Raw genomic sequence first — 14,867 nt, forward strand, 5'->3', positions numbered from 1 at the left:
GTAAAAGCAATAATAATTCTCCCGGTATCTTAATTGAATCTAAAGGTCAATAATTATGAGGAAAACGGCATAATCGATTATCGTTTACGGTATTTGTTTGCATACGATGGTCACATAATGGAGCATCTGGCGTCTGGCACGTGACTGAGACCAAAGAGAAAAACTGACCAGGTACGATGGGGCGCATCAATTATAGGTGGGAATGGTCAGTTCGTGAAAGACTGGAGAAACAAAAAAGAACGGAAAAAATAGGAAACAAAAGACGACTCAGGTTCAGCTTCAACACACATGATGAATAAATGAAAAAAAATGACAACGACTCACGTTGGACCATATTATGTATCATAAAAACCTGGAAAAAATATGAAGACAGGTTATACTCAGGAATGAAAAAGGATGAAGCCTAATATCTCTTATATATTTAGAACGAAAATTCCTGATACAATAACAAAATTAGACAATTCAAATACACAAAAATGATTGCGTCAAAGTACATGAACACACACACACACACACACACACACACACACACACACATATATATATATATATATATATATATATATATATATATATATATATATATATATATATATATATATATATATAAACAGTAAATATTACCCACATAACAGCAAACGCCTAATAATTCACACCTGCCGAGTTTTACCTTCGGTTTCTAGGCAAAGCAAAGAAGAGAGAGAGGGAGAAAATGAAACCTATACCTTTATAGCAAGAGCGAATTTCATTTAACACTTTTCTATCACAACATCATCATGAACTAGACGATACATCATCCGTGTTTATGACCATCATCAAAACAGGTTTCCAGCGAGCTGCGAGCGAAAAGAAAAACAAATATTGAACTTAAGAAAAAGGAAAATAAAAAGGGAAAAAGGCCTTGTAACGCAAAATAACAACCTTGTCAAGCAATTAGTTTATCTATCAGAGGCGTAATCAGCACCGTCTCAGCGAGAAGTGGAAGAGAGAAAGAGGAAAAGAAGAAACCGAAATTCTTAATGATTTCTTTTGCAGATGTTTTAGCCGCAAATGAATACGTGGGAGGATCGGGGGTGAAGGGAGAAGCGGGGGGTGGGGTTGGGGGTGTTCAGTTGGCGGTCCCTTACCATTTGTATCTTGTAATCTGCGCATCTGGATTATATGGTCCGGCCATTTGTCATCATTAAAGAGTAAAAATATTGTGATTATCATACGCATCACCATCATTTAAACCACTTTTATTTTTTTTCCAGAGCGAAGGAAGGATTAATTACTAATGGCAGTCAGGGTTCGTGGACTCAACGTTCCCTGCAAAACAAAAGCACATCTTACAAACAAATGATGAGATCATCACAAAAAAAAAAATGAGAACAGACACATCTGTAATGGAGTTAAATTTATGGAGCCTTTGGAATCTATTATATGAAAACCTGGTGATCAAAACTGGCTTAAATCGAAACATAACCACAAATCACCGAAACAAAAGAAAAAGTCTTAATATTACCCAAAGGGAAAATGTAACGGGCAATCAAACGTCAGCATCTACTTCGGGCCTGGAGAAAAATGAGATCAGGAAGGCAGAGGGAAAGTGACTAAAAGAGTGGGTCCCAAAGATATTGATCCATATAAGGGCCCTCGTATACCCAAGAGAGGCAGATGGTAGGAACGGCGTAGTCGCTGAATCATTCAGAAAAATAAACAACAGCCGTGCTACAAATAGCCAAAGCTGATATTTGATTTGTCACTTTGCCAAATCTTTAAAAAAAAGAATCAAGAACTGAATTAGGCAGCTTATACAAAAACAGAGAATTAATCACATGATTCGTATCACTTACACACACACAACACACACACACACACACATATATATATATATATATATATATATATATATATATATATATATATATATATATATTTATATATATATATATATCTATATATATATATATATATATATATATATATATATATATATATACATATATATATATATATATATATATATATATATATATATATATATATATATGTGTGTGTGTGTGTGTGTGTGTGTGTGTGTGTGTGTGTGTGTGTGAGTGAGAGAGAGAGAGAGAGAGAGAGAGAGAGAGAGAGAGAGAGAGAGCTCTTTGTTCAAACAATTTTCGTTGCACGGTATATTATCATTCATCAAGGATATATCGTATATGCCTGGCATTTAACACTTTGAAAATCGCCATCACCACAGTATTTAGGCCAATCTGGACATCTGGTTTCTCTTCTAATTCTTTTTGAATTATCTGGTCTTGCGCGGTGTGGAACTATTTGACCGTCCTACTCTACAACGTGCCCTAGTTGTCCTTGACAGAAGCATTTCACTTCGAACGGAGAGAGAGAGAGAGAGAGAGAGAGAGAGAGAGAGAGAGAGAGCGCGCATGGAAATTTATACAACCTTCTCGTAAAGATCTGCTAAACATGGGTAAATATGAAAGATTGCTTAACATATAAAATGATCTCTCATAATGGTTTTTCCTTCCATTTATTTGCATAAGAAAAAAGAAAGATAACTAAATGATTAACCTAAAACCTTTAATTTACCCTCAAATAGTGACACCTTAAATCCTTAAAACTCTAATCTAAAACTTTACTGCCAATAAAATAATTCTCATAAATACACACACACACATACAGACACACACACTGACACACACACACACACACACAACAGTATCAGATGCTACTTCAAGAGATTCACTTTTCGGTAAAGCAACTCGAGTAAAACATTTCTGACTTTAAAATTAAATAATCGCAAAATTCGACGGTATCTATCATGCGAACAACATATCAACAAATGACAAACAACATTACAGTTACAAACTGTCAATGAAACAGAAAAAAAAACTAGATTAATTACTCTTCTCGTCCCGAACATAATCTTCACTGTCTTCTAAACAACCTTCCTCATTTTTCTTGTTGCCGAGTTCATTCTATCATCTTCATCTTTTCACCCTTGCCTTCATCTTTCCAGCATCCCCGTCTTCATTCTCGATCTTCTTGCTGGCCCCCAACCGCGTTTTCAATTCAGGGCTGACGTGTTTATGATCCATTTTACCGTATTTTAAATTCTGGGTCAACTTACAGCCTCTTTCTCTCTTTCTGCGTAGGTATGGCTCCAAGCAACCTACCACCTCCCTACACAATCAATTTCTCTCTCTCTCTCTCTCTCTCTCTCTCTCCTGCAGATTGAGCATCACTTCTATTAAATATTTCACAAACGTCTCTCTCTCTCTCTCTCTCTCTCTCTCTCTCTCTCTCTCTAAAACCGTGTCACGGACCTCATCGTAGCATATGCCGGATGATGAATAATCCAACAGATTTATTAATTTTTCTATTATTCATCTAGTAAAATTGTCATATTTCTACAAATACAATAGTTCTTACGTGCTTTTATAGATTTAAGCCATTCATAAAAAGCAGTATAGTTTATAGCCTAGAATAAGATATCAAAATAATCTTATATAATATGGCTGACTAATTCTTCATATTTTCTTTCTTTCTAGATGTGGCAGGACATCGAGACGGTGTTGCTGGGAGACACAGGAGGAACGGAACCTGAGGCCAGTCATTCCATCAGTGTTGGCACCGAACATCCTACCACGCCCACCTCTTCATCACCGGCCATGTTTACAGCGCCCTCGCTCCCGCAGACGCCCTCCATATTATCGCAGGCGCTGACAGCGCCCCTGACGCCCAGGCTACATTCACTGCAGTATACAAACTACTGCCCGCCTCCCCTTCCGCCTGCCCCTCCCCAAGAGCCAATGATAACCCCGTTGGGCAATGACGAGGGTCCTGGCGGATACCACGTCCCGAACGAAGAAAACCAGAATTACCGAGGGCCCTCTCCCCCTTCGATGGTCATGGATACCAGTAACTACCAGAGTCAGTACGCCTCCCCTTACCATTCCTACATCGAAGGGAGCATTGAAGTGGATACTTACATGGCTGAGGAGCTGCAACCCCAATTCCAGCCTAATGTCATAGAAGCTCCTCCCATGGTTCAAGCAGAGGACTTCGTCGATCTCGACGCTTTGGCCAAGAGCGCCGCCGAGGGTCATTACTACGGAGGTGAGGCGCATCAGTTGCAGCACATGAAGCAGGAAATGGAACAGGAACATTACCACTACACAACAGTCGAGTCTCCGACAAAACTTCCCTCTATCGCCACGTTTCAGCCGAGAACTCACGCTCTGGCCTTCAACAGCTACGGCACAACCTTACCGCCGGTTTCAGCCGTTACAGGATCACAGCAGCAACAGCAGATGCAGCAATCACAACAAATGAATGGGCAGCACCAGCATCCACAGCAACTCCAGCAGCAACCACAGCAACAGGGGGAGGGAGCAGCACCCCCTCTCGCAGCACCGACCCCATCGTCAGCTCCGCAACCACCTGGTTTAGCAGGAGTTACGCAGGTCACGTATAAGATGACGCAGGTCACATATACTCACGGTCAAATGTCGCCCCCTGCCTCTCCAGACAACGAGGAGCTACCCCCTGGTGTGAGAGTGTCTTCTAGTGTGACCCAGCTTGGAGGTAACCCTCCCCTCACCACCCACTCCCTCACGAGACAGACACTACAGACGCTGGTTAAAGTCATGACCCCGCCATCTTCCCCCAACCTCTCAGAGTTGCTCTCCACCCCCGTCACCACCGCCGCCTCCTGTCAAGCCCTCACTCTCACAGGCTCTGAACATCGCCTCACCCCCTCCTCCCAAGAACAAAAGCATCCTTCGCCTGCCCCTCCTCCTCCCCCGCCTCCTCCAGCTGTGGAACCTCCGGCGCCACCTCCACCGCCGGACGAGCCGGAAGCAAAGGCTGCCAAGAAGCCAACCAGCCGAAAGAAAATCACGGCGCACACTTGTCAGCACCCAGGTTGTCAGAAGACTTACACCAAGTCGTCCCACCTGAAGGCCCACCTACGCACCCACACGGGAGAGAAGCCCTACATGTGCAACTGGAAAGGCTGCGGCTGGAAGTTCGCGAGATCAGACGAGCTCACCCGGCATCTCCGCAAGCACACGGGCGACAGACCTTTCCGATGTCGACTGTGCGAACGAGCCTTTTCGAGGTCCGACCACCTCAGTTTACATATGAAAAGGCACGTGAGTGTGTAACCTGCACTTGAAAAAGGTTTTACGTGCACTTGAACAAATCTAAACCCCACTGTACATACGCAGCCGGTGTACAAAGGCCAGGATCCTCTCCAGCCAAAGGAAGAGGGTCGGGCCTCACTTATGTTACCATGTGCCCCCAACAGACTGATCTGATTTGTGTTCACGCAAACGCAAGCATACACGCACCCATAAGCATGCCTAGTACATTCTTGACCTACTTCTGACTCAATGTGAAACCGTCGAGTTCTATACCGTAAGACAAGAAGCAAACAAAAATTTGTCTGGATGAAGAGCAACCAATAGACCATGGTACTGGGTACTCAAATAATACCCCATTAAGGCTAAACAAAAATCACGAAAAGCCATATATAACACCCCTAGGGCCCGATGCCTGATTTTTTAATAACAATATAGGATGTTACACACACCAAAGCCAGAAAAAAAACTTATTACATCACTCACTTTAAATATGCTATCATCAAATCCATTCTTATTTTGTTATCTACCAATTCGTGTCATTGTCCTTTGCACAATAACCAGGATATCCTAGGAATCACATAATTAGGATCCACGGACAGAAGATTTACATATTTCAAGAAACAGTATATCTTATCATCAATGGATTACAAATTAATACAAAGTAAACTTATAACACAAATATTAGTATGAAACATCAAGCAGGTTAAAATAATACAGTTTTGTGAAAACTTACGGGATATAGAAGTAAATAAAGCCAAGCAGGATGTGACGAGAGAGAGAGAGAGAGAGAGAGAGAGAGAGAGAGAGAGAGAGAGAGAGAGAGAGAGAGAGATTACAATACAGTAACAACACGGGGGGAGAGTAGGCCAAGGGAACAAAATAGAAGAGAGAGAGAGAGAGAGAGAGAGAGAGAGAGAGAGAGAGAGAGAGAGAGAGAGAGAGAGCATATTCGTGAAAACGCCTCTTTACGCACTTGCACATTCATCACATCATTATTATAGCTGCCTTCACCCAGATGTTGCGTGGTCTGCCCAATTATCCAAGGGCAGGCAGGGGAAATGAAGGGGCCATTTGGGACCGAGGGGGGAGGGAGGGAGCCCTCTAATGCCCAATATTGACCACATCCTCTCATCACGTTCTCTGATATTTCATTTTACATTAGTGGTTTTTTTTTACATACATTTACATGTCTTGTGAAGTCAAAAGTTTTTTTTTCTGGCTGCTAAACTTTTCTGTTAGATGAAAGAAATTAGTTTTCCTTTCACTTCGTCATGCATAAGTGTATTAGCACTTTATTATTAAGTAACCCTCGCGTTTAATACACGAATTGCTCAAATATTGGTACCTTTACTGTTTTAAACTGCTTATACCTTTCCTAAATTATTTCTATTCATCACTGAAGTTAGTTTACTCTGAAAACCAGATTTATCAATATAGCTCAATATTTAATTACCTAAAGTACGCTACACTTGTGATCTCTATTCCTCAGTTATACACTCTTAACAAAATTGTATGCTCTTGTAACCTACATGCATTTTTATTCTTAAAAAAATACAGGGTGAACAGACTCAACAACTTTCGTAACGCCACTGTGTAGTCTAACATCTTGCATGACAAAATGTCGCCCACAAAATACAGTTATCCTGGGATACAGAAATGTATTTTGAGTTACCCGCAAAAATGAGATCTCATTACCATGGTTTGCGCAAACAAAAGTTGCTTGTATTTACCGGACAAAATATATCACATACCAAATATTGCTCATTCTGTGCCATAAATCACGAGGATATGTAATATCAAAGAGAAAAGCTATATACTCTTGTACAGGCTGGAACATTTGTACAGAAATAATTTCTATATAAGGACGGAATCTATTTTGAAGTATTAACATTTATAATCAAAAGCTAGTCTTCTATGCCATAAAATAGAGAAAAAATATGTTGAATATAGAAATTTAATTCTAGGCAAAGATTCATTTCAGCTTCCCTTTTCTTTCATTTTCAATTCTCTCTAAAGAGTCAAAATGCGATGCCTTCCCGAGTAAAGAGAAACAGAAAGGTAAAAAGAAAAAAGAGAGACAACACTAAAATGCCGTGATGAAAACAGTGAGAGGCAATACGGGGACAACATAAATTTCGTCGTGTGCTCGGAAGCGGTAAAGGGCAAAGGGAGCAGCCGGAATGGTGGGAAGATAGCGGAGACTGAACGAAGAGCCAGCGAGTAGTAGCACGAACGGATGGGGAGGAGGATTCCCCAAAGCGGGGAAGATCCTCGCCGTCCTCCTCTTCCCCAGTGCCTTCCCCCAAGAGCCCTATCCTCACCTGTAACTCCTCCCACCAGCAGGCTCTTACCTTTTTTTTTTTTTTCCTAGTTTCCAGGAGGCCCAAAGGCTTCCATTTTCATTAAGGTAATGGAGTCTGCTGCCATCTGGTGAGCCCCGCGGGACGTTGGTGCTGATACCGTGTCACGTCATCGCTAGCGCCTAACACGCGAACTACCCACTCTCGTTGGTGTCTCTACTTACTGCCTTGCCTCTGGCTAATGACGTGTGCTATTAATTACGACAGCCAATTTTAATTAGGATTATGACCTTTCAATTTTTTTCCCCTTTTCACTCAAGTTCCGCAAACCCCGCCTATTTTCCTTATCTAGAAGCATTTCTAAAATGTATATAATCACTCTGTATCGTGTTGTCTTTCGCACTGAGATGACGAACACCATTACCTCACGGTGGGTGAATGGGAGATACTATCATCATCATTTCGTTTTCCCTCGACGGTTTCACGCTACGGTGTACTACAACTGCAATACGGGACAGAGGCGCCCAGGGCATCTATTGCTTGATGCCCAGACGAGAGACGACTTCACTGTGTCTGATTGCGTGCGTGTGTGGTTGTCTTTGGGTGACCAGCAAAGGTGTCTTTAATCGGTCGAGAGAGAGGGGCATCCATGCCCTGTATAGCTTAACAACGTTAGTTTTCAATGTAGATGGAAGTAGAGCTGTCAGCCGGCATTTATGCGATGCCGGCCGTATCCATGGATGTATGTATACTTTACACATCATGTTTAAGGTGCTTAAATTCTCTGATATGTGAAGTCAAAACACTGTATAACTTTAAGATTAAATACCTTTTTTTGTATATAATTTCTCATGGTTCCAAAGGAGCTCTACAGTATATAGGTTGATATATATTATATTACATAATAGAAGGCCGATTTCGTTCGGTCATTTTTATGGAAGTTGTGTTCTGTAGCTCTCGCCTGTTCACATTCACAACAAAGAGGGTTGTAGGCTTCTGAATTCACCTAGTTGTTAGTCCCAGTCTTACGTTTACATAACAATCCTTTAAGTCAAATTATCATGAATTGGAAAAAATGTTTTCAGCAATGATTTCAAATTTCATGCTGCTTAAGATATCAAAGCAATCAAAATGCATTTATCCACATATGAATATACAATGAAGATTCATTTGATAATCCAGGGTGAATTAAGAAGCCATCAACATTATTATCCAACTGTAACTTACAACTATTGCACCAAGATTACTGCAACAGAGGGCGACTAACTAATATGACAAGATTATGATTTTTGAAATTCATCTTTTTTTTTTTAATTAGTTTTCAAAAATGAAATCCAACTGGGGTCGCCAGCAGTTCTTGAGCCCGACGCTAATTGCTGATGAAGTTGTAAAAAAACGAACTGGTTTTGGTGTGTACAAAACTTATCTCTGATCTCTTATCGTGGCACCCGCCTTACGTGTACCAGTACTTCTAAGTACTAACCGCACTTGCTGTAGTAATGTCATGAACGCTGTACACATTCGAGTAACATTCAGTTCTGATCCGCAGCCAATGCCCGTTGCTCCTGAAGAACCGAGATGTGCGAAAATGTATTCTTGAGGCTCTGTAATTCATGCACGTTTCAATGTATGAATAAAATTGTGACAGTGTGTGTTGTTCAATGTACTATTCGTTTTTTTAAAAGCTTTAATAAAGTTTTTTTGATGTTATTTACTTACTAGAGATTTATGAATCAGTGAATTGTCCAGATGTTTTACAGTTGAGACAATACAGTCGACCACTACAGCAGGAGTGGAAGAAAAAAAAGTAAAAAAAAAAAAAATAGAGAAAATCTTTCCCCCGAGGAAGGTGGTATTGGACAAGTATGGTACCCGCGGGCAGAATACACGCCAACGCTCCACACAACTTTAACTCTTAGATCATTAAGCACTTGTGTAATTTAGAACTTTTTTATTTGATGAAATAATCCCAAATTTCCCAGATTTCACCTTCTGATGCGAGTGGCCCATTCGCTTTAGGCTGTCGTGACGATGATTGTCGTATGCCCCCCTTCCGGTTTTAGTAAATACACAAAGTTTGACAATAAATTGCCTTGGGAGGGAGTTATTGAACCAGCTCGTTTTGAAGAAAATTTACAATAACACAAGACAATAATTCATAAAAAACTGAATCAGTCAAGACTATTCCCCATAGACCCCATGTACATAGAAGCACACTCCGCTGATTATCGGGTTTAAAGCGTGTAGGCCACGTCGAATCTCTCTATTACAGGCCATAGAGTTGAAATCCCTATGTCCTTCATATGTGATACTAGTCCTTAAAGAAGTGCATAGTATGTAGGATGAACATGTACATTATGTAGATTTCTCGCTGTCTCTAATGTCTACTTTATAATATTTGCTTGTATATCGTGCTCATAAATTCATCGCAGTTAAAAAAAAACTGTTAAAAATATACAATTCTTAATGTTAAAGTAAAAACATATGAAAAATATGTCATCTTCCTGATTATTCCTTTTTGTCTTTTCGATGTAATTTATTCTCTCAACTTTCTTGAACAGGTGTAATTAAATGCAGCCAAACTACTTGAGGTTTTCCTGGATAATTTTGCTATGGATGTAAATTGCCAGGATGGTCGGCAACTACCAGTTACAGATTACGGTTATCTTTGATTTTTTATTGTCTAAGTTTATGTTTATTTTCAGTTTATTTTATTTCATATACCACTGCTCCTAAATCTGGCTTAATAACAGCATTCATAACATGCAACTATTCGTGATATTATGTCATATATTTGATTGATTATATTTCTACAAGGCTTAATTCGCTAATAAATTGTCTCTAGAGAAAAAAAAGAATATTACCCCCCCTAAAAAAAAGCCAAGATGTAACTGGTACAATGATCCCTGACAATATATAGCCTACATATAATTTTTTTTTTGCAGGATGGTGCTTCTATATAAATGTTTATAGTACCTGATAACTTTGATATGATTTTTTTGTTTGTTTATTGTCATGTACAGCCCTTTTTGTATTTGTCAGTCAAGGTTATATGTTTTGGTTATCAGTGACGTGGATCGTTGTACGTATATACATATGCTGTATTTGTCTCGTTCTGTTAAAAGTGACGTCTGTAAGTTGGCTGTAATATTTATAAAGACCAGCATTTTCAATCTTTTTTTTTTTAATGATTTCTCAATAGAATTTTTTCCCCAGTCCATTACGCCATCCTGTAAGACCATTATTTTATCTCATTTTCTTTCTCCATTTTGTTTTTATTAGCCTCTGGAGTATCCTTCAGGGGGATGGTATGGTATACTACGAGAAAATGTAAAAAAAAAATATATGAATGTATTTATATAACACAAATGCAACAGCTACGGTGAAATGTATAGCGTGATTTTGACCAACTGTATAATCATTGTATCTGAAAAAGCCCAATAAATGAAGCAAAACCAATAATCTTTCTGAGTATGCCATTCCCGTCCCTAGCCCAAATGCCATTTGCCTGACCAAAGACTTTCCAATTGCTTAAATAGAAAAAAAAAAAAAAGGACTTTAAGACACTCTTATAAGTCTCTGAAGACTATGATTCTTCTTGGTGGAATTCAATCTCAGATTTTAAAAGATGAATGGTGTAAGGCTGTCTCAGTAAGTCTTTTAAGACTAAGATTCTCATTGGTTTAATTCAAATTTAGGAGGAGGTGAGGGAACACCCGATTCCAGTCTGAGCAGGTTTTTGGTATTCGGACAAGGACGACAGAGGAACGCAGCGAGAGATCGAGAGCGAGCAAAGAGAGAGAGAGTGAGAGATAGATAATTATATTAAAAAAAATGTCTATATATCTGTGCGAGTGAGGATGTGCCCATGTTCTGAGAGTAAACGAACCTTTGTTCAACGGCTTAAGTTGCAACAAATGAAACGTAAATATATATATATTAGTCTTATCTTTATTGTCAATATGATTTCTAATAACTGCTTTTTAAACAGCTGTCCTTTTGATGACGGTTTACTAAGAGAATTGTTTTCAAAACGAGATTCCATTGTGACATCTCAGATATCTTTAACATGTTTTCATTACCTATTCCGGTATGTTCCATTCACAATATCACAGGGACAGCTGAAAACACTGCAGTCAGTTCTTGACATTTCTCATTATCCCCTCATTCTGCCTTTCTCAACTACCCCCCTTTCATAACACCCTTTGTCAACAATCCCTCCCCTTCCCCTCCCCATCCTCAGAATACTGCTTGAAGTGCATTTGTAACGTTTTGTGGCTGTTATGTAACTTGCTGTAACATTCCATACATATAGTTTAGGCAGCAATAACCGCCACTAGAATCTACGCATTCGGTGTACGAAACTCTAATAAAGTAATACTTGTTTATTTTTTGTAATGATATGTTTTATATCCCCACTGTTTTTCACCACCTCCGTTCTTCAAGCGCAAAATTAATGGTATACGAAGCGTACTTATATTCTTATGGTGTCGATACAGCTCCCACAGCGGAGTATGATAATATGTATGGAAACTCAAAGTTAGTCTGGACAAAAAGAAAGCTGGAGATATGCGAGTTAGCAAACGTTAAAACAAATATGACTTGCAGAGACGATCACGACTCCATTACGCATATGAATCGTTTGATCTAAAAAGACGCCGGAGAAAAGACACTTTTCTGAGCAAATCAGTGAATAACAAGACTCGAGCCATAAGGATTATCAATACGCATGAAGAGTAAGTTGTCCTGAGTTCCCCAGATGTACTCCCATTTTAAATTACTATATAGTATCAGTCTGCTTGCAAACTGAGGAAACTGGGAGTTTTATATGAAAAGTTATGGATAAGGAAAAATAGGCATGAAAAGATGAACAATGAAGACTAGAGTAAATAGATACCATAAGGTAAAATAAAATCAAAGTTCACGAATAAACTTTTCACTACCTATCACCCTGTCCCACCCATAGTGAGCTATGAAAGTGATCATTTGGGGAGTCACATTTTATAGGACTGAAAGGAACGAAGGCATTCATCTTCATAAAATTATTGAAATAAAGTGATGGGAAAATATAACACTTTAGAACGCTGTGGAGAACTCAAAAGGAAGAACATGCGAAAAAACAAAACAAAAGCTTTCAATAAGTAAACTAAAAAAAAATAATGCCAAAAGGTTTCAGCAAGAAATAAAAAAACGAAAAATATTACTTAACGTATATTTTAAAAAATCAGAACAAAATTAAGTCAAACCTTATTAAAAGGGTAAAACTAAACAATACAAAAGGTTAAAACAATACACAAAATAAAACAAATGATAATAAAACATAAAGGAAACATGTTATAATAAATAAAACAAGTTCGTAAGAAAGAGAACAAAATAAAACAATTTCAATACATTAATAGAAAATCAGTAAATTAAAATTAAACATCTTAAAAATAAAGTTGACATAACAAAACAAAACTTCTTCAAGAATTGAAAAGAAAATTAACAGTTAAGAAAAAACTACAGCATTAACAAAAAAACATTAAACAAAATTCTACGAGAAGTTAAAGGCTCAACAACGGTACGAAACTAAATAAATTCAAGAAAATTAAGAAATATCTACAATACAGAAATAAAAACCTACAACGAATTAAAAATAATACAATACTGACAAACATCTACAAGAAATTAAAGGAGGATGAAAGTGATTAAATGAAACATCTTTATCAAACAAAAAACCTTTTCAATAAAATAAAAATCATCTTATAAACGAAAATAAAAGTTTCAATAAATCAAAAGGAACTGGAAAAGAAAAAAATAAAACATCGAAATGTTAATAGGAAAGTGATAATACAAAACAAAACATCTTCTAAATCATACAAAACAATTCAGAAAAGATCAGAGGAAACATACTGAACCTTGATATTTTATATTGTTCTAGATTAATCAAAAATGAATCTCAGCTTTAGATGTGAGAGTGAAATTATGGAAAAGATTTAAGCCAATATCAAAAGAAGACAATTTTTAAAGATATAAACACAAATGTAGAATATAAGCAAAAGAGTGGTCTTGAAGATCAACACAAACACATGCATACATACATACATACATAACCCCACACACACGTGCATACATAAAACATACCACACATATATATACCAAATACATAAATATGCAAAATAAATATATATATATATATATATATATATATGTATTATATATATATATATATATATATATATATATATATATATATATATATATATATATAATATATACACAGTTTACATACATGTGTGTGTTTTCCTAATGTAAATACATAACGACTACATGCATAAATATATAAGATATAGAACTGTTCAAAAGTTCTAACATGCAGAATTACAACAAATAAGTAAAAATGAAATAAGTACACTAACAGGTCTACTAAAATTTCCCAACCTCTACATGATACCGTGAAAAGGCATGAGAGGGAATGTGTAACAAAAATTGAACCCTGTTCAACTTCTGCATATTCAAAAGATTACCAATGCAAAAACCTACAGCGTTGAACAAATAGACAAAAACGAAATAAGGGTTCTGTTTAATCTGCACCTTCAGTCACGCTGCTAAAAACAATCGGTATCCGTAGACTTCAAAACTGTTTTGAAAGCATTTTATGGAGACTTGGTGGAGCGCTTTCATTCCTGACTTCCATAAATAAAAAAAAAAATCTCTTGGCTTCACTTACCTGAAAAGAAAGAAAAAGAAGGTCTTTAAGTGAAAAAAATCTTTATAAAAATAACAATCCAAAGCTGACATAAATAATACGATTTGGTTACCATATGGTACAAAGAATGAAAGGATTTTTTCGTGCATTCATACTTTAAGATGGTAATCAGTCAGTCATTTAAGAAGATATATAATTACCAAATAAATATCTTAATATATACATGCAAGAAAGTGACAGTATTCCTGGTGAACAGGCACTGAGAATGTGCCTATTCAGGTGTGAACGAACATGAAAGGATTCCCAACAGCTGTTACCTATGGCATATCAATTACTGAAGAGTCAAAGCAGGTAAGAGGGTATAAGATGTGAGGGAGATGAAGTGTTTAGGTATTTATGAAATTGTATGTTTAAGAGGCCATTCATAAAGTCTTTATTGCCACTGGGTTCAACTGACAGGGTGCGAAAGGTAAAATAAAAACGACATAAATGCAAATATTAACGTCACTGACTACCTGAATAGTATAAAATCTAAAATCGTTGTGTATGTAAAATAAAAATTAAAGTACTTTACTACCTCTATAAAATGGGATAAGGAAAATAAGTGCAAATAATGAGAAGAGAGAGAGAGAGAGAGAGAGAGAGAGAGAACAGACAGAGAGAGAGAGAGAGAGAGAGAGAAACATATATAAACAGACAACATTAAACAACTTAGGAAACGTCAATAAGACAGTGAAAGGTTAA

General features: G+C 37.6%; 1 protein-coding gene across 1 annotated transcript in view; it reads left to right on the forward strand.

The window, feature by feature from the left end:
* Positions 1-13,197, forward strand: part of LOC136834311 (Kruppel-like factor 2) — a 400,573-nt gene extending 387,376 nt beyond the window's left edge. Inside the window, exon 2 of the mRNA XM_067096789.1 lies at positions 3,540-13,197. Coding sequence (XP_066952890.1) covers positions 3,540-5,156 — 1,617 coding nt within the window. The 3' untranslated portion in view covers positions 5,157-13,197. The remainder of the gene's footprint in view (positions 1-3,539) is intronic.
* The last annotated feature ends 1,670 nt before the right edge of the window (positions 13,198-14,867 follow it).

Source organism: Macrobrachium rosenbergii, chromosome 53 (assembly GCF_040412425.1).
Source record: "Macrobrachium rosenbergii isolate ZJJX-2024 chromosome 53, ASM4041242v1, whole genome shotgun sequence".
Taxonomy (NCBI): domain Eukaryota; kingdom Metazoa; phylum Arthropoda; class Malacostraca; order Decapoda; family Palaemonidae; genus Macrobrachium; species Macrobrachium rosenbergii.